Source organism: Amyelois transitella, chromosome W (genome assembly GCF_032362555.1).
Source record: "Amyelois transitella isolate CPQ chromosome W, ilAmyTran1.1, whole genome shotgun sequence".
NCBI lineage: Eukaryota > Metazoa > Arthropoda > Insecta > Lepidoptera > Pyralidae > Amyelois > Amyelois transitella.
In genome coordinates this window covers 9,966,792-9,992,278 of record NC_083536.1, presented here as the reverse complement: position 1 = coordinate 9,992,278, position 25,487 = coordinate 9,966,792, and the positions used below count along the sequence as shown (strand labels likewise).

Here is a 25,487-nt window from a genome sequence, read left to right as displayed (position 1 = left end):
AGTAGACAGAGATAAACATTTCTTACAAAAACTAGTACAAGATCATAGAAAAAGGTTAAAAGTTTTATACGAGTATATAAGCGAAAAATTAGAAACGGACAAAATTAAAGTTAGAGAAAAGAAAGGTGGAGAAATACCAATACCAGAAATAAAGGACGAAGATGACGTTTATATGAAAACTACTAGAACTAGAAAAGCAAAAGAATTACCGCGTTACGAAAAAGCTAAATTTTCAGGAAAAGTTACTAGGAATATAGTACCAGTAGATTTTAAGAAAAGAAAAACTAAAGTAGCTATTAAGAATATTAAACGACTCCGCAGGTGGCAGGTTGCAGTCGGAATACTTGTGGGACTAGCGGGAAGAGTATGCAGCCTAAATCTGCAAAATCTCAGCCACAATCCAGGGATAGTAGCTCTAGGGGGTAGTTGCAAATAACAGACCTAAAAATCAGCTGTTCCGTTTATTAAAAAGATTAAAAATAATAATATACTCTTAAGTGTTTCGTTAACACTGCTGTGGATTATTTAGGCCCCTTTTTTATTACACATATTCGACGCCGTGGAATCAAAAGCCACAAGGCATATGTTGGTCTATTTGTGTGTCTCGCCACCAAGGCGTTACATTTAGAATTAGTTTCTGATCTCAGTTCAGAATTGTTTGTCGACACTTTCAAACGCTTTATAAGTAGAAGAGTTTCTATGATCTATACCGATGGCGGAACCAACTTTATCGGCGCTAAACGAAAACTTAGTGAAATTTATGATTTATTACAGTCCACAGCTCACCAAAATTATATCAGTAATTATTTATTGACAAATAAAATTCAATTTAAACATAGCCCGCCGTACGGTCCTCATTTTAACGGTCTAAGTGAGGCTAATGTTAAGAGTGTTAAAACTCATATACTCAAAACTGTAAGCTCTCAGATCTTAACTTACGAGGAGTTCACAACTGTCTTAGTTCAAATAGAGGGTTTGCTGAACAGTAGACCCCTTTGTGTGCTAGGTACTGAACCTGAAGCAACTGCTCTCACTCCAAATCATTTTTTGAATGTTACTCCTATTAAATTTCTTCCCGCTGAAAATTACCTTAAAACGCCTGATAATCCCTTATCACGTTATCAATTGTTACGTAAACTCACGCATGATTTCTGGCGTCGTTGGAGCCAGGAATATCTCACTTCCCTTCAACAAAGAGAAAAAATGGACTAAGTCCTCAGAAAACACAAAACTGGGTACTGTAGTCATACTCAAAGATAATAATACGCATCCTCATTGTTGGCCCCTGGGAGTCATTACAGATGTTTACCCGGGTAAAGACAATATAGTTCGAACCGTCAAGGTTCGCACTTCTTCTGGGAGTTATATACGTCCAGTAATCCGGGTTTGCCCATTGCCTACTCAGTAAATATTATTACCTAGATTTATATATTTTAGGTTGTAAGTTTTAATTTTTTGTTATTAGTTACGTATCTACTCAAAACTTGCAATTGTATTCATTCCTAGATCCTGTATGTTGTTTCATGTAATATAGAGGAAACCTCTAGGCCGGCAGACTTGTCTTCGCCAATTATTTATTTTTTAATATATTTTTTATAAACGCAACACTACATACACATTGTGAAGTGAGTGTCGTAAAAAGGAAAGTTGTTTGATAACAAGATTGTTATAACCAGGCTAAATAATAGGCTTATAAATTCTGTTTCTGTGTTTCTGAGTCTTCTAAAAGGAATGAAAACCGCACATCTACGTATTTAAGATATATTTGACACATGTAACTAGACTAAAAGATCCGAGTTCGATTTCCTCAGCTGACTGAAAAAGAATTATTAAAATGTCTAACAATATTATTTGTAATGGATGTAAAATAATCATTGAAGATAGGCAATATTTGCACTGTGGTGGATGTGAACAATATTACGATCTCATATGTGCCAATGTATCAGAGAAAAGATTTTTTAATACAATGACCAAGGAGCATAAAATTGCTTGGAGGTGTGTAGTTTGTAAAAGCAAAATGCCTAAGACCGATAATACAAACACCCCGGTTCGTGACGACATTGAAAGTGTTACTATGCAAAGAGGAGGAGCATCCAAAATCAGTCCTGTGTACCTTGACATGTCGATATATGAAGAGTCTCCAAATTTAACAAACACCATTATACACGAAAGTACCTTACCATCTGATAGTGAGAATGAAGAAGATGAGCAACGAACACAGCGGGTGGAAAACCTCGAAATAATAAATGAGGTATTAAAATTAGGAGAGGAATTAATGTCAGCAAATAAAAAAATAAAGCAACTAGTAACAGAAAATGAAAGCTTAAAAAACACTATACAAGAATTAAAAGCTACAAATAATAATTCTCCAAAAATACAGTCCTCGTCTAAGAGAATTAGGTCTCCATTGTCGTCTAAAAATCATAAGGCAAAAAACAATACATTAAAAAAGAAAAAAATGCCAAAGAAGGAGAGCATTGTTATAAATCCAAAATCACAAGAAAATGGGAAACTAATAGAAAACTGTACTAAAAGAATATGTATGATAAGTAGCAATAAAACTAACAAGATGCTATCCATTGCTGAAAACACCTTTGAAAAATATAAAGTTTATCATTACTTAAAACCGAACTGTGGAATTAATCAATTAACAAAAGATTTAGATGTTATTCTCAAGGAGTACACTAAGACAGACTATTGTGTCATCTTTATTGGGGATGAAGATTTTAGAAAGACGGATAATTACTTCGAGTTAGTGTTACATCTAAGAAAGACATTGCAACTAATAAACAATACTAATATTATAATATGTTTGCCGACATTTGTATGTAATGAGAAATCAACGATATTTAATGGGCGTTTAGAATGTTTTAATAATTTATTGTATCTGGATAATCATACTCACAATTACGCTTATATATTAGGTTCAAATTTAAATCTATCTTATGACTAAGACATGTTTTCAAGGCGATATGGCACAATTAATAATATAGGGATGAAAAATATTTTTGATGACTTGAAAAAATTGATTTTGTATATTTTAGATTATAAGTATGACAACAGTGATGGCATAACGTATGACACAAATATTGAATCATGTTCTGACTTTTTCGTTAACAAAAAAAAAATACTCCAACTTAACTGTTTTACACCAAAATATTGCAGGGCTAGTAAATAAGTCGGATATGCTAATTGTACATATAGAAGAATTATTTGACGTAAAAATTTGTGTTGACATTATTTGTATCTCAGAGCATTTTATAAAGTCTGAACAGGAAGATTTACTGAATGTTTGGAACATTCAGTAATTATTTTCTAGCGGCGCCGTATACACGAAAAGATAAAAACCGAGGTGGAGCATGTATATTATTAAAAAACGATATAAAATATAATGAAATTAAATGTATATCTAATTATTATGTGTGTGGTGTTATTGAGTGCTGCGCAGTTGAATTACCTCAATATCAAGTCATTATTTTGTGTGTATACCGACCATCAACTTCAAGAGATTTTGATACTTTTTTCTTAAAATTAAATTTAACATACATAAAATCACGCCTCTTTCCCGGAGGGGTAGGCAGAGACTACCTCTTTCCACTTGCCACGATCTCTGCATACTTCTTTCGCTTCGTCCACATTCATAACTCTCTTCATACAAGCTCGGCGGTTTCGGGTACTTTTGACCTGACCCTTTACCAGGACGTCCTTAATTTGATCAAGATACGTTCGTCTAGGTCTTCCCACTCCGACCTTTCCCTCCACACTCTCCTTGTATATCTGCTTAGTCAACCTGCTTTCATTCATCCTCTCCACATGACCGAACCATCTCAACATACCCTTTTCTATTCCTGTAACTACATCTTCTTTCACATCACAACATTCCCTTATCACGCTGTTCCTTATCCTGTCACTCAATTTCACACCCATCATACTCCTTAACGCTCTCATTTCCACTGCATTTATTCTGCTTTCATGCTTCTTTTGCCATACCCAACTTTCACTCCCATACATTAATGTCGGGACCAACACGCCCCTGTGCACAGCTAGTCGAGCCTTTTTGGATAGTTTCTGACTGCTCATAAAGGCATGCAAAGCTCCATTCACCATGTTCCCCGCGTTCACTCTCCTTTCAATATCACTATCATACTTGCCATCTGATGTAAACTTTGATCCTAGATATACAAACTCTTTCACTTGCTCCACTTTTTCTCCTCCAATCAAAATATTACATGCTGTCATTTCTTTCTCCATTTCAAAAACCAGTGTTTTAGTTTTACTTACGTTCACTTTCATTCCTTTCTCTTTTAAAGCTTCGTGCATACAGTTTACCATCTCCTGTAACTCCTCCGCTGATGACGCCAGTATAACCTGATCGTCGGCATAGAGCAGACATTTGACGAGTAACTCATTCATCCTTAATCCACTTTTAGACTCTTTCAAATCTGTCAAACAGCTATCCATAAATAGGTTGAACAGCCACGGTGACGCAACACATCCTTGCCTAACGCCTTTCTCAATCTTAAACCACTCAGTGTGCGCTCCGTTTATCCTGACACAAGCACTCGAATCCTCATATAAGGATTTCAGTGCTCGTATTAAGAGACTGCTCACCCCATGCATAGAAAGTGATGACCACAATTCATTCCTCTCAACTCTGTCATAGGCCTTTTCCAGATCTACGAATGTGCAATAGACTTTTTGACTCTTGGCCAAAAACTTTTCGGCTATGCACCGCAAGGAAAAGACCTGATCAGTACATCCCATTCCCTTTCGAAATCCCGCTTGAGCATCCCATATTTTGTCATCAGTTTCATTCCTGACTCTATTAATCAATACCTTAGCATACAATTTGCCGACGACGCTAAGCAGGCTTATACCACGATAATTTTTGCAGTCCAGCTGTGACCCTTTTCCTTTGTAAAGTGGCACGATAACAGCCTTACACCAATCTTTTGGTACTCGGCCGCTTCTCCAACACAAATTGAAAAGGCAGTACAACTGACTAGCTACTACGCCTTTTCCTGCTTTAAGCATCTCGACCGACACTCTATCACACCCAGCAGCCTTTCCCGCTTTCATACTCTTAAGTGCTTCCACAATTTCGAACATTTCAATTTCGCCTTCCATCTCATTCTCTTTTTCTTCGCTATAGCAGAAATCTTTCTTATTTCCTTCCTTTTTTTCAAATAAACTTTCAAAATAGTCCTTCCATATCTTTAGTACACATTCTTCTCCTTTCACAACGCTACCATCCTGGCATCTGATCCTAGTCAGCTCTCTGGTTATAGTATTTCCTCGGGCTGACCTTACGGATTTTCAGAATACTTTCAGATTTGACTGAAAGTCTTCTGATAGCCTTTTATCAAAATCCTCTTTATACTCTTCTTTCTTTCTAATCACAGCTTTCTTAACCAAATCTTTCATTTTCTTATATTCCTTACGTGCTTCATTCACATCTTCATCTATAACCTCTTGCATTCTTAAGTTAGCTTTTGCTGCTAACAAATCCAGCCATGCTTTCTTCTTTAATCGCACAAGTTCTTGCACATCTTTACTCATCCACGCATTTTTGTGATTTTTTCCTTTCCTTCTTCTACTTACACCACACACTTCAACAGCTACTTTCACAATTCTTTCTTTAAGTTCCTTCCATCCATCTTCAATATCGCTCATTTCATCTAAATCTTCAAATTTAATATTAAAGAAATTATGTTTCAATAGTAACAAACAAATTGTAATGTGTGGTGATTTTGATATTGACAGATTGGTGAAAAATGATTTATTACTAAACTTTGAACATTTTCTTATGAGTTACAATCTATACTTACAAATAAATGAAATAACTAGACCAAGTACTAAAACGTGTCTTGATAATATTGCGCATAATTTAAAATGTAAATGCAAAAGTCAAGTAATCGAGTTTGGACTGTCGGATCACGCAGCCCAAATAATAGAAATACCGGTAAATAAAATTAATTTGTCAAGTATCAGGCACGTGAAGAAAAGAGATTTATCACAAAATCATTTAAACATTTTTAAAAAACACATTAAACGTTTTTCATTTTCAGGTATTTATAACACGGATGATCCGAATGTTGCTTTTGACTATTTTTTGATAATTTTCTTTTAATTTACAATCTTTGTTTTCCATACAACCAAAAGACATTTAAAAACAAGAAGAGAATAAAGTGGATATCAAGGGGAATCAAAACTTGTTCTAAAAATAAAAGACTTCTCTTGTGAAAATATAGAAGGGCACCAACAATTCAAAACAAACAATATCTAACAAATTATTCCCGTAAATTAAAGAAAATAATAAAGTTAACACAGAAGGCTCAAAATGCATATTACATAATTAATGCTCAAAATAAATCAAAGGCGGCTTGGCAAATAATAAATAACAAAAACAAAAATATAGAATACATTGCACAAATTGAATACAATTGTAATAAAATTACAGATTCAAGACAAATAGCAGACACGTTTAACTCTTTTTTTATTAATAAAATTGAAGAATCGTCAAACAGTTAAATAATAATGTCAATATAACTTTCCAAACACAGTCAATGTTTTTGCAACCAATTTTAACTGAGGACGTTATTAATATTATAAAATCATTAAAAAATACGAATAGTACCGGTTATGACGACATTTCTACCAAAGTGGTGAAATTTGTCTGTGAGGATATAGCCCCACATCTATGTCACATGATAAATATGTGTATTTCTGCCAGTATATATCCTGACAAATTAAAACGCACAATTGTGATACCCCTTCATAAAAGAGAAGATAAACAAAAATTGTCCAATTACAGACCAGTAGCGATAGGATCCGTTTACACTAAAATTTTTGAAAAATACTTAAATGACTCTATTTATGATTACTTGACGAAATATGAAATTTTATGTGACGAACAAATGGGATTTAGGAAGAATAAAACAATTAATATGGCAATATATGATTTGATTAACATTGTTATAAAAAACGTAGATGTTAAGAATCCTGTATGTGTGATGTATACTAACATGACGCAGGCATTTGATTATGTTAATCAAAAAAGATTAATAAACAAATTGAATGCGTACGGTATAAGAGGAAATATATTGAATTTAATAGAATCATATCTAAATGACAGAAATCAATACGTAAAAATATCAAGCTTATGTCCGAAAACAAAAAGAGAAATAGATCATTTTTCACAAGATAAAATAAATAGATTTGGGGTACCTCAGGGAAGTGTTCTGGGGCCTTTACTTTTCCTTATTTATATTAATGACTTCCCTAAGCACGTAAGGCAAAAAATGATTTTATTTGCAGATGACAGCACTTCGTTAATATTGTCACAATTAAATGTGACAATATTAACGAATATGAAATGGACATTAATAATACTCTTCGTGACATAATACAATGGTTGGACATTAATAATTTAAAAATAAATTTATCAAAAACTAAATTAATGCAATTTTATAATAAAAAACCACCACCCACCCTGCATATAACATATAACAATCAAGACAAGAGATGAAGCACAGACAACAAAATTTCTTGGTTTGATTATTGACAGTAATCTAAAGTGGAAAGCTCAAATTGAACAAATCTGCAAAAAATTAAGTACATCAGCTTACGCTTTGTTTCAGTTATCAAAAAAAGTAAAAATGGAGGTTATTCTAGTAGCTTACCATGGTCTAGTTACACCTCACTTAAGATATGGTGTGATATTTTGGGGTAGCTCACAGGAGAATGACAGTCTTTAAAGCCCAAAAAAGATGTTTAAGATCTATTTGTGGATTAAAATCGAGAGATAGCTGCAAACCTGTATTTAGATCACTGAAGCTACTGACTTTATCATGCATTTATATTATGGAAATGTGCATGTTTGTAAAATCAAACCCACATTTGTTTGAGAAAATTACTAGAAGGAACTATATAAGACGGCAATATAAATATAAGCTTGTAGTATTGGGACATAAAACTGCAATGATGAATTAAAGTGTAGTTGGAATGGCTCCCATTGTTTCTAATAAACTACCAGATCGTGTTAAAGATTTGAATTTGATGGCATTTAAAAAAGAATTAAAATTAATTTTGACAGATAAATGTTATTATACTTTAAAAGAATTTTTAGAAGATGGATTGACATGATGTTATTTTGTAATTAATTTTCAATGCAATCTTATATTAATTAGTTTTATTTTATATAATTTACTTGAATTCGACTGTATAGCTGAATTGTAAAATTAGTTAGGATAACTTGACCCTGAAATTATTGTACGTCAATTTATGACAGGTCACAGCGATTCACAGTACCTTTATTACGAGCTTTTTTTACCTGTGTTACTCATACTCATACTCAATCATTTATTGCATACCTTAAAGTTGACATGATGTTATGAATTATATAAAAAGAACATATTTATGGACCTTGGCGGGCACAGCAATATGGATAGATAAGAGGAGGTCGCACAATTTTTTTTAAAATATTCAACTTAATTTAATTACATTTATAAATAATTTAACAATAGAAATTGGATTTTAATAATGTCATTTTCTTGCGTTGTAGTTACAATCTGTCATCGAGGTAGTCTTCTATACTATAATAAGTTTTGTCTATTAACATATTTTTCAATTTCTTATAGAACATTTTATCGTTAGCTTCATCTTGTATGTCTTTAGGTAAATTATTATATATTTTTATAGACATAATTAGCGTACTATTAGAGTTTAATTTTAAACGGCTAATTGGCAAGACTAGCCTGTTTTTATGTCGGGAAGGGTATTTGGAGTTGACATTTCCGCGTCTGGTGTATAGCTCTGGGTATTTACGGACAAATTTACCTCTCGTCTTCTTTATCTCTAATATATAATATATATAAGCTGGGAAAGGTAAGAATATTTAATTTATTGAAATGCGGTTTGCAACTTTCCATTCCTTTAATATTAACTAATATTCTAATTAATTTCTTTTGCATCGTAAACAAGGTGGAAGCGTATGGGCTGCTACCCCATAGTATTATACCATAGGATAACCATGCATACGCATAGGCATAATAAGTGCTCAGTGCCGTTTCAAGGTCAGTTGTTTTCTTGATTTCTCGAAGCGCGTTCACAAAACTCGTAGTTAGTTATAGTTTGGCTTTTACCTTGTTTACATGCGTTTTCCAGTTTATGTTGCTATCTATGGCTAGTCCGAGAAGGTTAAATTGTTTTACACATTCTATGTTTGTGCCATTATAAGTAAAATTTAAATTTAAGGATTTTTTTTTGGTGAGGGTGAAAGCACATTAACTTAGTTTTTTTTAAATTTATTTCTAAATTGTGATCTGTCATCCACTGTGCGGTACTGGCAAGCAAACTGGTTAATTTATTTTGGATGGTTGTTTCGTCCTGACAAGAGGTAAGTAGTGAAATATCATCCGCAAATAACACACATGGGTCTTGTATGATTTTAGGGAGGTCGTTTATATAAATAAGAAACAAAAGACACCCCACTACACTCCCCTGAGGTATAGATGCATTTATCACTTTGTTATCAGAACGAATGTTTACTATTTTGCTGGACTCATAGTCGTAGTATTCAATTTCAACAATTTGTTGCCTGCCCGTCAGGTACGACGCGAACCAATTCAGGGCGGCACCGCGAATACCTATTCCATTTAATTTATTCAATAATATGTCATGTTGTACTTTATCATAAGCTTTCGTCATATCTAATAATATTCCTATACCATATTTTTTGTCATCTAGTAATTTGATTATTTCACGAATATATTTATAAACAGCTAATGTTGTAGACCGGTTTTTGCGGACCCCGTTTTGACACTCGTCAAAGATTTTATTTTTTTCACAAAATTTATAGACACGGTCACAAATAATTTTTTCAAATATTTTGGAAGCTGTAGGTAAAAGAGCTATGGGGCGATAATTATTCATATCCGTTTTTTCGTTTTTTTTTTGTGTATTGGCTTAATAATGTTTTTTTTAGTAAAGTTGGGAAGACGCCCTCGCTGAATGATTGATTAATCAATATTGTAAGCGGATCAGTCAATTCATCAACACATTCTTTAAATAAACTGGGCGGAATTTCGTCTATTCCGCAGCTTTTTTAATTTTTAATTGTATAATGGCCCGTCGCACCTCTCGGGTATCCACGGCGTCGAGAAACATGCTATTCACAGATTAAGCAATAACCGGACGGCCGCGCCTACCATCCGCTTTTGTTTGTGGCTTCCCGACAGATGCAAAAAAATCATTAAAACAATTAGCTACCTGCTTTGGGTCCGTGTGTAATCTATTATTTGATTTTAGTTTAATGTTTATTTTTTCTTTCTTATTATATTTGTTAGTTCTTTCCCTAATTAAGTTCCACATAGTTTTTGTCTTATTATTGGATAGTTTCATTCTGTTTATGTAATGTTTGTCTTTGAACACGTCACTGCTTTTTCTAGAACTTTCTCATATAATTTATAGTGTTGCCTTATAACAGGGTTATCGGTTTTTATCGAAAGTACCTTTAGCAATCTTTTATTTTTGAAAGAAATTTTTATTCCTTTTGTGAGCCAGTGTTTTTTAAATTTAGTTTTTATGTTTATTCTTTGTTTAGGTATGTATTTATTTAGAAGATTATTTAATGTTTGATGGAATGCTTCATAATTTTCGTTAATATTCTTTCTAGGCAAGATAACGTCCTTCCAGTTAACCAAGCTTAAGTGCGATTTGAATTGAGATATAGTGTTTTCATTAAATAAACGTTTCTCGGTATGCCAAGATATTTTGCGCGGATTTTGAGTTGGTATTTTCATATGTAGGGTAGTAGCCGCATGATCAGAGAAACCTAGTTCTTTAACATCTGTTTTTAGGATAAGTTTACTGTCAAAATTTGTATAAACATGATCAATGCAGCGTGCTGTTTTTGAACTTATTCGAGTAGGTTTGTCAAAGTGTTGTGAAAACTTATATTCCGACAGTAAGCCTAATAGTTTCAAAGTTTGTTTATCACGCTGAAGTACGTTTATATTGAAATCACCTCCGAAAACAACATTACATTTAGAATATTTTTTATTAGTAACGTTCAATATCAAAGTCAACTGTCTATAAAAAAACGACCTAATCCAATCCGTTCCAATATAACAATATTATTAACAAATTTTCCTTCACTAGTTTCACGGCGCAGACTTCTACCGCATATTGAATTGATAGATTTGTGATGTCATATTTTTCTTCACATTCTATATGATCTTGTAGCAGTATACAGACGCCTCCGCCTGCTTGATTTGTTCTCCTGAAAGAAGCCGCTTTTTTGTATCCGTCAAAAAAAATATGATCTTCTTTTTGTTCTGTAATCCAGGATTCAGAGATGCATATTGCTTGGTACGTGGAGTTCTGATCTAGAAAAGCTTCCAATAAGTTTTTTTTATTACAAACGCTCTGCATATTTTGGTACATAATTTTAAAAGGTATGTTTACGAAAGGTAGGCGTGTGTTTACGAAAGGAATTATGAATATTGCTATGTCTATATCGGGGGTAAGTTTGGCTTTTACCTTCTTCTGGTGTATTTTGTGCGTTTGTCCGAGTTTCCTTAAGCCTTTGAACATTTATTTTTTCACCTTGTATGTATAATTGATTATTTCGTATCACCGCGTATAATCCTTTATTCCTTGCTGAAAGCATTTCTTCACGCATTATTTTTCTTTCCTTTCACTTATTTTCATCTAAAAGATCAGAGATTGAGAATCCGGTTCCTTGAAATTGATAACTGTTACTTATTATATATTTGGCCATTCGTTTGCTTATTAATTTTATAACGAGGGGCCGCCTTCCGTTTTCTTTATATTTACCAATTCTGTAGGTGTCTTCAATGTAGCCGGTCAAGTCCACATTCAGTAAATCGTAAAATACTCCATGAATCCGGTTGTGTAAGCTAGGTTCTGGTTCTTTGTAATATTCGTCAAAACCGTACAGGACAATTTTTTTGTAATTGCTTTCAGATGATAGTTGTGTAGATACTCCTTGAGGTTTTAATTCTAGTATTTTATTTTTTAAGTGTTCAGTGTCTTTATTTAGATTGTCAATTTTTTTCTGCAGGTTATCTATTTCAATTTTCCTATTTTCGTTTTCTGTTTTTAAGATATTTGTTTCCTGTTTAAATTCGATTCTTAACTCGTTTTATTCGTCTCTCCGCGCGCAACTGCATCACTCTCTGCATCGGTTGTGAATATCCTCAAAATTCATCAAAGACGCTAAAACTTTATTAACTACGCACCCCGGGCTTGGTCTGTGAAGGGCAGTGATTTTTGTTTCCCAAAAACTACCCTTTGGATCGTGGAAGATACCGGCGCTGGACGAGAGCTCGAGTTACGGATCAAAGGTACTCCTTGTCCATATCCTTCCGCGAGACCAATGCTAAAGTTTCTAAAGCTTATTTAGCATTATTCATCTGTTTTCCACAAAAGCAGTCCATCTAGAGGTGTTATCTTCTTTGTCAGCCGAATGTTTTCTCGCTTGTTTAGATCGCTTTGTTGCTCGTCGGGGTCTTTGCTCGGCACTTTATTCAGACTGTGGTGCCAATTTTATAGCATCGAGGAAGCATTTGTCCGAAATTCAAAAGTTTTTGCGTGATAACGAGAATGACATAACTGATGGCTGCGCCAAAAGACAATTAGTGTGGAGGTTTATTTTTATTTATTTATTCTTTATTGTAACAATTACAATTTGTAAAGTACAATAGGCGGACTTAATGCTAATAGCATTATCTAACAGTCTACCATTGGGTTAAGCGGAGAACCTTTGTGTGGGTGATAATAATAATGTATAACAAACATACTTACTGTACGATATATACTAAAAACCTATACATATCTAATATATACCTATATACTACACTAAACATACATATATACATATATATATATATATATATATAATATTTATACATATATTTGCAGCAGATTACATACAGAGATTATTTACTCTCTCATGACTGGGTCAGAAACAACTGGACCACGTGCGACTTACAACTGGCGCGGCTCGGAGAAGCTTGAACGGAATCGGGAAGTGCATTCCAAAGTCTAACAGCTGTAGCAGCGAAAGAATTCGAATAAAAACCTGTACGGTGAAAAGGTGTTGCAAGGGTCAACCTGTTAGAGGAACGTAGGATTCTTTCATGAGTGGAACTTAAAAGTTGAAATTCAGATCTAAGATAACCTGGAGCTAGGGGATTATTAAGAATATTATAAAGTTGGCAAAGAATATGAAGATTCCTACGTTGTCGGATGGGCAGCCACTTAAGCTGAGAACGGAATTCAGAGACATGGTCATACTTACGAAGACAGAAAATAAATCTGATACAATTATTGAGAAGGCGTTCAAGCTTATTCAGTTGTTCTTCAGTTAGATCCAGACAACACACATCAGCATAATCAATAATGGGTATAACAAGTGCTTGAGCCAGCATCACTTTAGTTTTGATGGGAAGAAAATGTTTCAGACGTTGCAGGTAATGTAGAGACCCGTAGACCTTTCGACTGAGCTCAACGACATATGGGTTCCAACAAAGGTTTGAATCGATGAGAAGACCGAGGTCTTTGACAGTAGGACTAAAAGGTATCGGAGTCCCGTCGAACATCAGAGGCAGCGTACTATTGAGGTCTAAATTATTAATTTGATACGTACTTCCAACTGTTGTAGTTGGAAGTACGTATCAAATTAATAATTTAGCCTGACACTTTTTAACATTAACCTGGATCCCAAAGAGGCTTCGAGGATTTTAGACAGGAAGGAAAGGATGGAAATGGGACGCACATCATTTAAACGGATAGGATCAGGAATCTTGGGGAGAGGACGAACAAAAGCATTAAGCCATGAGGTAGGAAAACGATGTTCTATAAAACTGGTATTTATAATGTGCGTGATGACAGGGAGAATAAAACTGAGAATTGGGATCAGCATCCCGCGACTGATTTCATCCGGCCCGACAGCATTAGAAGTTATGGATCGGATGGTTTTTGAAACGTCGTCCTCGGTGACTGTGGAAAAATCGAACAAACTACCATCAGGAACAGGCAAATCAAAAATATAAGAAATAATACAGTTTTTAACTGTGTGATCCAAGAGTGGGACAGTTGTAAAATGATTGTTGAGGGCATTTAAGGAAAAAGGTGTTTTTGAAGATTCATTTTTTATTTTGCCTATGCCCTGAGAATTGAGTTTCCAGAGATTGGCAGAAGAAACATTTTCAATGTTGTCAGTGAAATAGCGGCGTTTAGCGTTACGACAAAATTGGTTGCATCGATTCCTTGCAGCTTTATACAATGACCAATTTTCATCACTGCGCTCCCGTTTAAACCTACGAAAAGCATTGTTCCGTCGTCTCATGGCTATACGAACTGCATTAGTTATCCACGGTGCGGGAGGACGCTTTATTTTGACTGCTCTCACTGGAGCATGCGCATCATACAGAGCCAAGATTTTATTGTTAAACAGAGAAATTTTCTCGTCGACTGTATTCGCTGTAGTCACTGGAGACCAGTCAATATTAGAGGCGTCAGTTATTAAGGCCTTGTGGTCTATTTTTGAGAAGCAGCGCAGTTGGAGGATTGTAGGCTTTATTTTGGGAATTCTAAGCTTGTAAGAGACATAGATTAAGTCATGATGGGAAAACCCCGGGGCCGGTATTTGACCATGACTGGCGACAAGCTTTTCTGAAGAAGTGATTATCAAGTCAAGCAAGGTAGGTCCATGTTCTGTGAAGTGAGTTGGCCCAGATGGGAGAATAGAAAAATTAACCGACTTGACAATATTTAGTAATTTAGAAGTTCTTAAATTTCCCTTCAAAAGGCACGTGTTAAAATCCCCAAGGTTCAGATGATGAGCATAGTCTGTACAAACCGATTCCAGAAGCGACTCAAAGGTAGAAAAATAATCTATCCTTAAAGAAGGGGAATAATAGATACCAAGAATAGATTTACAACCTTTAACTGTGACCTCTAACAAGATATACTCCATTGAAGCTGAATATTCAGAAGGTGACATGGAGATTACGCGGTAAGGAATATCACTACGCAAATATATAGCAACACCTCCCGACCCCTTATCAACTCGATCATTTCGTATCAGTACGAATCCAGGCAGCGAGTAACTAGTAGAAGGAAGACTGGGCTTAAACCAGGTTTCAGAGACAAGAACTGCACTCAATACATCAAAAGAAAATGCTTCAACGAGGTCAGAGTAATGAGCGGGAATGCTTTGTGCATTTATGTGGCACACATTGAAATTTTGTGGAAAGTGGTGGAAAGCGTCCCTGACAAATTCTCCCAGTGTCCCTGAAGAGCCATGAGAGACAAAACCGGACGCACCGGAGTCCTCTACTGTGCATAAGGAATCATTACTGTTATTAAATGAATGTTGCTGTCGCTGCATAATTAATAAACACAATATACTTATGTATATATGGTTCTTACAAACCAACTTTATATATGGGTGTATTCAATTTGACGAACTAAAGTAGAAGTTCTCGCCAAACCCGCCAGCTGGACCTTACAACCGAAGAAAAAAAACAAAAAAATTAAATAAAAACACAACATATCACAAACCGAAGAAAAACATCATGGCTGTATGCAATAAACAACCAAGCCTACAATTAAATGAAATTGACAGTTAAATCTTGACGTAGAATAAAGTTGATTGACATTCACGGAATGAACTGAATGCAAACAAAACAAAACACTCAATTATCGCCTGCCTGCAAAGTGCTATTACAAAACAAATTATTTTCAAATTATTATACCGTCTACCCGTTAGTGAATAAAATAAACTAAGCATAAAAAAGTTCTGCATATAATACCTACGGTTTACAATTAAAAATAGCCTACAAAGCACTCGATACTAAATAGTATATAATGAGACACAAATACATCTTCACTTGAACTTGCCTGCTTGTATCTGACGACGAGTCATATTTTTAGTAGCCACGGTGGCAGTCTTTTTGGAAGGCTGCGTCTGCGACGAGGTGCTCCGCGGTCCATCGGGACGCTGCTTGTTTTCCAGTGGTGACACTCCTTTGTTACCAGCATCTACAGCAGGGAACCTCTTCGTCAAAACATCCAACTCAGCAGCTGTGGTCAACTTCACACGGTCACCCGCCGGAGTTCTGACACAAATAACGCCATCCACAGTCCAACACCGCCTCATACCAAAGTGCAATCGAGCAGCCATGAACACCTCCTGCCTGGTACGAGTGAGGAACTCCGAGACACTTATTGGAGATCCTTTTAAAATAGTTTTCTTATTCCACACAGTGGTTCTAGCATCTATTGATTTGAATCGGACAAGAACTGGTCTTGCACGATCCGGCTTAGTATTTCCTAAGCGGTGACATACCTTGATATGACTATTTACATCAGTGAAACCAAATTGATCAGAAAGAATGCTACTCAGTGTGTGTGTGATATTTTCATCAGAGTCCTCCTGTATGCCATTAAACAGCAAAATCTTCCTACGAGCCCTCATCTCAATTGAGTCAATTCTGCTGCTCAAATTATGGATCTGCTGTTGTAGCAGAAGGAAGATTGAATGCACAATATTCTTGAAATCGGAGTACTCTTCCTGCAACTGACTAACCTCCGCTGCAGGAGTGATGGTGAGCCGCTTCTCAAAATTGGCCATGCGATCAGCTAGTGACTTCTCCAATTGCTTCTGTGTCATCTGTATTTGCTCCAATTCAAAATTATTTGATGTCTCCATTATGATAAGTTGTGTTGTAATGTGGGAGTCCAGATAGGCAGGCTAGCGCAGAATTAATTATATGTACATAAACTTAAAGTTATTGATTATATGTAAATGTTAAAATTATATATTATTATTATTGTTTATTATTTTAAATCTTTTTAATAAACGGAACAGCTGATTTTTAGGTCTGTTATTTGCAACTACCCACAGCAAAAAAAAACGTTTAACGTTTAATGTTCCAAGTGCTCCTAACATGGGTGGACTCTGGGAAGCTGGCACAAAGTCAGCTAAATATCATTTATTACGTAGCGTAGGTGAAAAGTCCTTAACGTTTGAGGAACTTACTACTGTATTTTGTAAAGTTGAAGCAGTTTTAAATTCGTGCCCGCTGTGTCCACTGCCAGCTAGTGACAACCCTTATGAATTTAACGTGTTGACTGCCGGACACTTCCTAATCGGCAGAAGTTTAACCTCCTTACCAGAGTATAATTTCCAAGAAGTGCCCGAAAATAGACTGTCACGATGGCAGTATGTACAAAAGTGCTCTCTTTTCTGGAAACGCTGGAGTCACGAATATTTAAATACACTTCAACAAAGAGCAAAATGGTTTAATTCATCCACCAACCTAAATGTTGGAGATTTAGTTCTGGTTAAAACAGATAAGGCCATTAGGGAAAATAGAAAAATTACATCCCGGTCCTGACGGTGTCGTCCGTTGTGTTACCTTGCATACTGAAAAGAGTGTTCTACAAAGACCAGTCAATAAACTTAGTCCATTACCCTATACCAATTAGTTTCTTAAACTTTAAATACCAAAGTAAATCTAAGTTTTTAATTTTTTTTTTTAATATAGACCTTTGTCACTTTTTATGACTTATTATCTCTTTAAAGTATACTTTCTTAATTACATACATACATACATATCGTCACGTCTATATCCCTTACGGGGTAGACAGAGCCAACAATCTTGAAAAGACTGAATGGCCACGTTCAGCTATTTGGCTTAATGATAGAATTGAGATTCAAATAGTGACAGGTTGCTAGCCCATCGCCTAAAAAAGAATCCCAAGTTTGTAAGCCTATCCCTAAGTCGCCTTTAACTACATCTATGAGAAAGAGATGGAGTGGTCCTATTCTTTTTTGTGCCGTGTGGTTCCCGGCACCAATACAAAAAAGAATAGGAGACAACAATATTTTTATTATTTTTTTTAATTTTTTATTCAACGTTTATTTATTTTGTTTATTGTCGTCACCCTTTTTCAAATAATGTCCCGTTGAATCAGGTCCCTGACGAGTCCCGCGAACCTGTCTGCGAATATTTCGTTCGGCTTCAAGACGAACGCGTCTATGTCCGTATCATCCGACATCTGAGGGGCGTTCTCAGACTCCACTGTCACTACGGGAAGCACCATCACACCGACCAGGAGGGCGTAGGGGAACATCTCTTTCAAGTCTTCATCGAACTCTTCCTTGGGGTAAACCTCAGTGGGATCCATCTTAAACCTGGTCAGTGCCAAGCTGAGCTGGTCGTAGTAGTGGGCGAGCAGCCGATCCCAGTGATGAGCTCGGAAGCCCACATCCGTGGCCAAGGAGATGAAGTAGATGAGGTCTATGACCGGGCATCCAGTGTGGACTGTCTGATAGTCCACGGGAATGACGAAGAGGTGGCCATTATGCTCTTTATGCAACAGATTGCTCGGCCTGTAGTCGCCATGGATCAAGATCTTATGTTTTCTTGGCGTGTTATATTTCAGGTACAAATCTTTCAGGTTGACACCATTGAAGAAATTTCGCACTTTCTTCTGTCCCTCTTCGTCTAAAACTTGTATCGGTTGTTCGATCATCTTCGCCCATAATTCCGAAATAGCCTCATCGTCAGGAGGCGACTCAAACTTTCTTAACTTTCTTAATTATTAGAAACCATAACTATGATTTCGGTAGGGGGTATGTTTCGTATTTAATCTGTGGTTGGACATTTCCTTTTTCAATGCTGAGGGCGCCACCGGACTAATGTGTGGTAGAAAGTATCAGTTTTAGCCACCGATAGAAAAAGTGGCGCTAGTATAGTCTGCTTCAAGCGCGCTCGCAATCACCATCGAATTTTTTAATAAATTTTGTTTTAAGTGATTTTGGACAGAGTTGTGTGTGTGGTGGTCTTCAATTACCCGGAGGCCTCCGTGAGGAACTGGGAAATCTGCCGTGCAGAGTAAAGGTGAGTCGTACTCAAATTTCATTGGGGATTTGTCCAACCCGGGCAACCACGTTACATACCTACTCTAATTTATCTCCTTTCTATCTCTATCTCTAACTCTATACAGTCCATTGTTATCCCACAAGTGGTAATATAAAACAATCTTATTATGAATTTATATAATAAACATATAAAGTTTTAGTTAATTAGTCGCGCGCGCGCATCCCGCCGCGCCGAGCGTGTGTTACCGTAAGCGAGACTATTTTGTCCGCTAAAATGCCGTGTACAGTAAAGTATAGTGGTTGTAATGTTGTAATAGATGAGCTCTTGGTCTTCCTGAAAGCCAAATTATCGCGAGCTGATGAAGAAAGCCTGGTGAGGATATGTGTATCAGCATTTACAAGTGATGACATTCAAAAATCGCATACGTTACTTTTTGAATCAGTGCCCTCAGAGTTACGTAAAATTTCCCGCAAAGGGAAGGGAAAAGAGGATCGTTTGTTATACGATATTCTTCAATTTTTGAAAGTTACGGAGCCTGATATGCTGCCTGTCTTTGTAGCTCGAGATTTAGAAAAGCTACCGCCGTTAACTTTCGATCACTTGGATGTGTCCAAATTACTAAAGGATCTAGCATTGGCACAAACGGAGATCATGCATATTAAATCATCGTACGTGACAGTTGAGCAGCTGGAGTCCGCAAAAAAAGAATGTTTTAGATCCAAAAATGTTTCGCCGCCGTTTTCTGCTGCTAAAGTAAATATGAAGCGAGGGGCGTATTGTAATAATGGACCTATAGGCTTGTCACTTCTTGGAGAATCGTTTACTAAAACCGATGAGAGTAAAATCAGCTGTAAGACTTTAGTAAGTTGAGGATCATTATTCTTTGCATTATCGATCAATTAATTGTCAGTAACATGAGGGTAGCGTACAGACAACTGACGATATAGTAACCGCGCAAACGAACGATGACGAGCCGTGCGTTCATGACTCACTCGGTCAGGTACCCAGTACTGGCGAACGGCCGCTCGATCAGCTGACTGTGGCATCGGTCCCCGTAAACAATGATTCATACGCGCGAGTAGCTATGAATGAAGATAAGGAATGGACTGTTGTACAAAAAAAAGGGAAAAAGTCCAAAAATCGCATCGAAGGAAAAACGGGAACGTTCCTTGTGGAGCCGGATGAGATGTTTAGAGCGGCGGAACGGAAAATACCTGTTTTCTTATCAAATGTACATGAGAGTACATCTGAGACGGATATTGTAAGATACATTCACAAGAAGACTCAAGAAACAGTGACGCTGGAAAAAAATCGCTATTAAGCGACAATGTAACTACAGGGCGTTTAAATTCTTCGTACCACATACGAAACTCTCTATGTTTCTTGACGATAAGATTTGGCCACATCTTCTGTCGTTTCGTTAATTTTAAGACGTCTCGTAAAAATTTAACTTCTGGTAAACAAGACGGAGCGGCCCGAGTACAAAAATAATATGGGATCTCACAAATTTATTAATTAATAATATATTACATTTAATTGTAAAAATATCAAACGCTCCTTGGAAGATGTACGGATTTTATGTAAGACAGCCGATATCATAGGGCTGCAGGAGACGTGGTTATTTACTGAAGAGATGCCTCTGTTAAGCACTATAAGCAGTGACTTCGGCAGCACGGGGGTGTCCGCTATGGACACCGCGCGAGGCATGTTGCGAGGCCGGCCATACGGGGGTGTGGCCTTGCTGTGGAGGCGCAGTGTTTTTCAAAGTGTAGAAGTGATTGAGTGCAATAATCCACGCATCTGTGCAAAAAAAGTGGTATTAAAAGAAAGGTCGTTTCTAGTGATGTGTGTATATATGCCTATGGATGATAAAGTGAACTTTGCGGTGTTTACAGATGTACTGAGCTCGGTGAGTGCTATAATAGACAGCTGTAGTTTAGATTGTGTTTACATTCTAGGGGACTATAATACTCATCCTTATGAGCAATTCTATTATGAAATATCAAATTTTTGTAATGATCAAGACTGGTCTTGTGTTGATTTTGATAAATTAGGAATAAATAGTAACACGCACACATATGTAAGCGAGATAAACGGATCGAGGCGATGGCTCGATCATTGTTTGGTCACAAAAGGTGCAATAAATTCTGTTCAAAATGTATATGTTCTATATGACGTGTTTTGGTCTGACCATTACCCACTTGTGATAGAATGTAATTTAAATATTATCCCACCCACAGTATACCCCCCTACATTTCATTGTTCAGATAAGATTATATGGGGAGAGAGGTCACCTGCTGAGATTGATACATATCAGAACGAATGTGACCAAAGATTGAAAAAGATTGATTTCCCTTCCGTGTTACATGCATGTTGTGATAGGATGTGTAACGATTGTAGTCACAAGTCTGTTATAGACGTGTTATATAATAAGATAGTACAGGCTCGAAAGATTCCTCCATTGTAGGGCGTAAGAATTTTAAACCTAAGAAAAAGATTATCGTGGGCTGGAACAAACACGTTGCCGAAGCTCATGGGATGACCAAGGTGAAATTCCAATGTTGGGTTCTACAGGGCAACCCTGCAACTGGTGTAGCGTATACCGAAATGGTTGAAAGTCGGAAAATATTTCGATCGCGTTTAAAATGGTGTCAAAACCATGCTACCCAGATTAAGATGGATATGCTAGCCTCTTATCACTCAAAAAATGATTTCCGTTCTTTTTGGAAACACACAAATAAGTTGCAATGTAAGCCGAGTCTGCCCGTGAGCATCGGTGGCGTAACTGAGCCGACGAGTATTGCAAATATGTTTGTCGATCACTTCACTGTTGAGTCGCCGCTCGGGTCATCACAGTCCACGCTATATATTGAGTCCGGCGTGAAAAGAAAAATTAGTTTTCAGTGAAAGACGTAGCTAGCGCAATTCAGGATATGAACAAAGGCAAATCTCCAGGCCACGACGGACTCAGTATTGAGCATCTACATTTTGCAGGCCCACACTTGCTTGGAGTATTATTTATGCTGTTAAACCTCTGTTTAGGCCATAGCTATATGCCGGCTGACATGATGCGTACGATAGTCGTGCCAATAGTGAAAAACAAAACAGGCGATTTGGCTGACAAAAACAATTATAGGCCCATTTCTTTGGCAACAGTGACATCTAAGGTATTTGATAGTGCGTTAATGCAAAATTAAGTAATTATGTTAAGCTTCATGACAACCAGTTCGGTTTAAAACTCAAATTGTCAACAGAAAGCGCTGTATTGTGTCTAAAGCATAGTATCACTTACTATACCGAGCGCAATACGCCCATTTTCGGGTGCTTCCTAGATCTGTCAAGGGCTTTTGACCTGGTTTCCTACGACATTCTATGGGATAAGCTTAAAAACCTCCCTGCAGAACTTTTAAATATTTTAAAATACTGGTATGTTAACTAGGTCGACAGCGTGAGATGGGGAGGGGCGTTATCGCAGCCATACAGATTGGAGTGCGGCGTGAGGCAGGGGGGGCTATCATCTCCGACGCTCTTTAATCTGTATGTGAACGAACTGATAGAGGAGCTGAGCAGCGCCAGTGTCGGGTGTTGTATAGATGGTGTCTGCGTCAACAACATCAGCTACGCGGATGACATGGCGCTGCTCAGTGCGTCTGCCTGTGGTCTGCGTACTTTATTGAAAAAATGTGAATTGTACGCACTCTCGCACGGCTTGCTCTATAATGTTAAAAAGAGTCAAGTAATGGTCTTTGGGGCTGGGAGTAAACGATATGATAACATACCACCTGTTAGATTATACGATAACATTTTACAGAGAGTGTATATGTTTAAATACTTAGGCCATGTGTTGACTCCCGACCTCAAGGACGACAGTGACATAAAGAGGGAACGGAGGGCGTTGTCGGTGAGAGCGAATATGCTGGCTCGCAGGTTTGCACGATGTTCACGAGAAGTGAAAATAGCTCTTTTCAGAGCTTTTTGCACGTCTTTCTACACTTGTAGTCTGTGGGCTAGATATACTCAAAAAGCTTACAACGCCCTTCGTGTTCAGTACAACAACGCGTTCAGGGTGCTGCTGGGGCTGCCATGCTTCTGTAGCGCGTCAGGGATGTACGCAGAAGCGCGAGTGGATTGCTTTTACGCAACGATGCGGAAGAGATGTGCGTCCCTGGTGCGCAGGATGCGGGGGAGCGGCAACAGCGTCCTGACTATGATCGCCGGCAGACAGGCCTATACGTAAACCATTCGTGTGCCACTGCGGGGGGAGTGGTACAGGAGTGGCCCCTGTGATGCGTAAGGCTAATTTAAATATATAGTTTTTGTACTAACATAATAATAAGCACTACTAACATGCCGTGTGGTTCCCGGCATTGCCGTGTGGTTCCCGGCACTATTACAAAAAAGAATAGGACCACTCCATCTCTTTCCCATGGATGTCGTAAAAGGTGACTAAGGGATAGGCTTATAAACTTAGGATTCCTCTTTTAGGCGATGGGCTAGCAACCTGTCACTATTTGAATCTCGGTTCTATCATTAAGCCAAATAGCTGAACGTGGCCATTCAGTCTTTTCAAGACTGTTGGCTCTGTCTACCCCGCAAGGGATATAGACGTGATCATATGTATGTATGTATGTATGTACTACTAACATATTATGAGTCTTTTGTTACTTACTTAAATAAATAAATTCATTCATTCATTCATTCATAAAAGGGATACATACTATTAATACATTTCTTGAATGGAAATGTTTTCTGTTAAAATATCTTTCTTCATTTTCAGCAGGACGTACTATTGCCACATGGGTTCCATCTATGCATCCTATTACTCCAGGATTGCGAAATTTTTCATAAAACCTACAACAAACACAGATATTAACACACATTTATCTACCAAATAAAATAAATTGTCATGTCTTAAACACAATTTACATACCTTCTTTTAATAACATTGCGTTCTGGAACAGTTTGGGGAAATTTTATGTATTTATGCAGGATTGTCGGGTGATTCAATGCTGCTGTCACATCCCTCAATGCCCGAGATACTGATTGCTGCGACATGGGAGTACCTAGTGAACATCTTACTAGGCGTTGGTAGCTGCCAGTTGCATAGAATGAAAGTGCTACTAGTATCTGTAGACCAAACCCAATTAATTAAGCAATTAGGTACTTTTGCAAAATTTGTATCACAAACTAACACAAAGTACTCACATAATTTAAAACAAAATTACCTTGTATTTTGTACTGATATCACTTCTTCTTTTAGGAGCTTGCATCAAGGGTTTTAGTTCTTGATATAAATAATGACTATTTCCCTTAGTACAATCTCGCATTTTGTCATTCTTTGGACACGTTACAAGGAGAGGCAACGGATCCATAGAACGGCTTGTTGTCCAGGGTAAAGTGGAAGGCTCTCGACCGCGCGGAAGGTCACCCATGAGATGGACCGACCAAATAAAGTCTGTGATTGGCGGTTCACTTAACGAGTGCAGCAGGATGACTTCCAGCAGGGAGAAATGGCGGGACATCGTAAGGCGCACATTGGCGCCCGCCTCCAACACTACATGATGACCACGACCACTCTGTCAAGAGTGACACGACTAAGAAGAAGATAAATAATGGAACAATGCCTTGGTGACACGATAATTTCGCTTAAATTCGTCATCACTCATAGCAAGTGCTTTATCGGCGTACCGAGCAATCCTACGCAAATTACGCGTTTTTCGCAAATTTACATACACGAAAATTACACTTTGCAACACCAAACGAGCCATTGTATGCACTTTTTTACAAGTAAAATGTATACGCAATTTTCACAAAGTTACTATTTCCTTATTGTGATTATCACAGTAAATATCCAAGAATAACACAAGTTCAACGCAATGTCGAGCTGTCAAAATGGCTTCAAGAGTAACGAATTCCCAAGTTCCAGAACACAATCTCAATATTAATTAGTTCACTCAATATCCGCCCGATTTCGCCCCAATGTGGCGCTAGTGTGAAATTCAAGAGTGCCAAATGACGTTTCTTGCATTGAGATTGGCATTGTATATTGGCATTGTGAGTCGAGAGTAAGCCTGCAGGTCATAGAGAGCGTCCTCTGTTCCGCGTTGCGGCAAGAAACCGTACTGCCTTGGATTGAGGGTTGGGAGTATGTGCCACTGTAGTCTTCTCACAAAAAGCTTCTCTAACATTTTCCCTAGCACTGATAGCAGGCCTATAGGGCGATAGGACTTCGGGCTGGTGTAATCTTCTTTGCCCGGTTTGTTGAGAATGACTACATGTGCGATTTTCCACTGTTTAGGGAAGTAGGAGATGGCTAAGCACTTGTTGGCTATCGCCATGAACACATCCCGTGAGCAGCGGATCACTCTGGCGCAGATGTCCGAGGTGAATCCGTTCGGTCCCGGTGCCTTCTTGGGGTTCTGCTCTTGCAGCACGGCCTCCAGTTCGGCTTCGGTAAATGGCGGATCATCCTCTTTCAATTCTCCCAACCTCTCTTGAGGTGTTTCTTGAACAATTTTCCGGAGTGGTGCGGGGTGTCGGTTTCCACCGTGTCGTCAGGGTAGAAAG

At 37.4% G+C, this 25,487-nt stretch overlaps 2 protein-coding genes and 2 pseudogenes across 2 annotated transcripts; 2 read left to right on the top strand and 2 right to left on the bottom strand.

The window, feature by feature from the left end:
* Window positions 1-7,124: 7,124 nt before the first annotated feature.
* LOC132904175 (putative nuclease HARBI1) lies at window positions 7,125-24,688 on the bottom strand (annotated as a pseudogene).
* LOC106140035 (uncharacterized) lies at window positions 17,742-18,614 on the bottom strand. Its single transcript, XM_013341553.2, has one exon. It carries the CDS (start codon window positions 18,568-18,570, stop codon window positions 17,986-17,988), a length of 585 nt encoding a protein of 194 aa, XP_013197007.2. The 5' UTR covers window positions 18,571-18,614; the 3' UTR covers window positions 17,742-17,985.
* LOC132904316 (uncharacterized) lies at window positions 19,194-19,833 on the top strand (annotated as a pseudogene).
* Window positions 20,554-23,157, top strand: LOC132904315 (uncharacterized). The gene is made up of 2 exons (XM_060954243.1): window positions 20,554-20,829; window positions 22,360-23,157. The coding sequence occupies exons 1-2, from the start codon at window positions 20,554-20,556 to the stop codon at window positions 23,155-23,157; spliced, it is 1,074 nt and encodes a 357-aa protein (XP_060810226.1).
* Window positions 24,689-25,487: the final 799 nt, after the last annotated feature.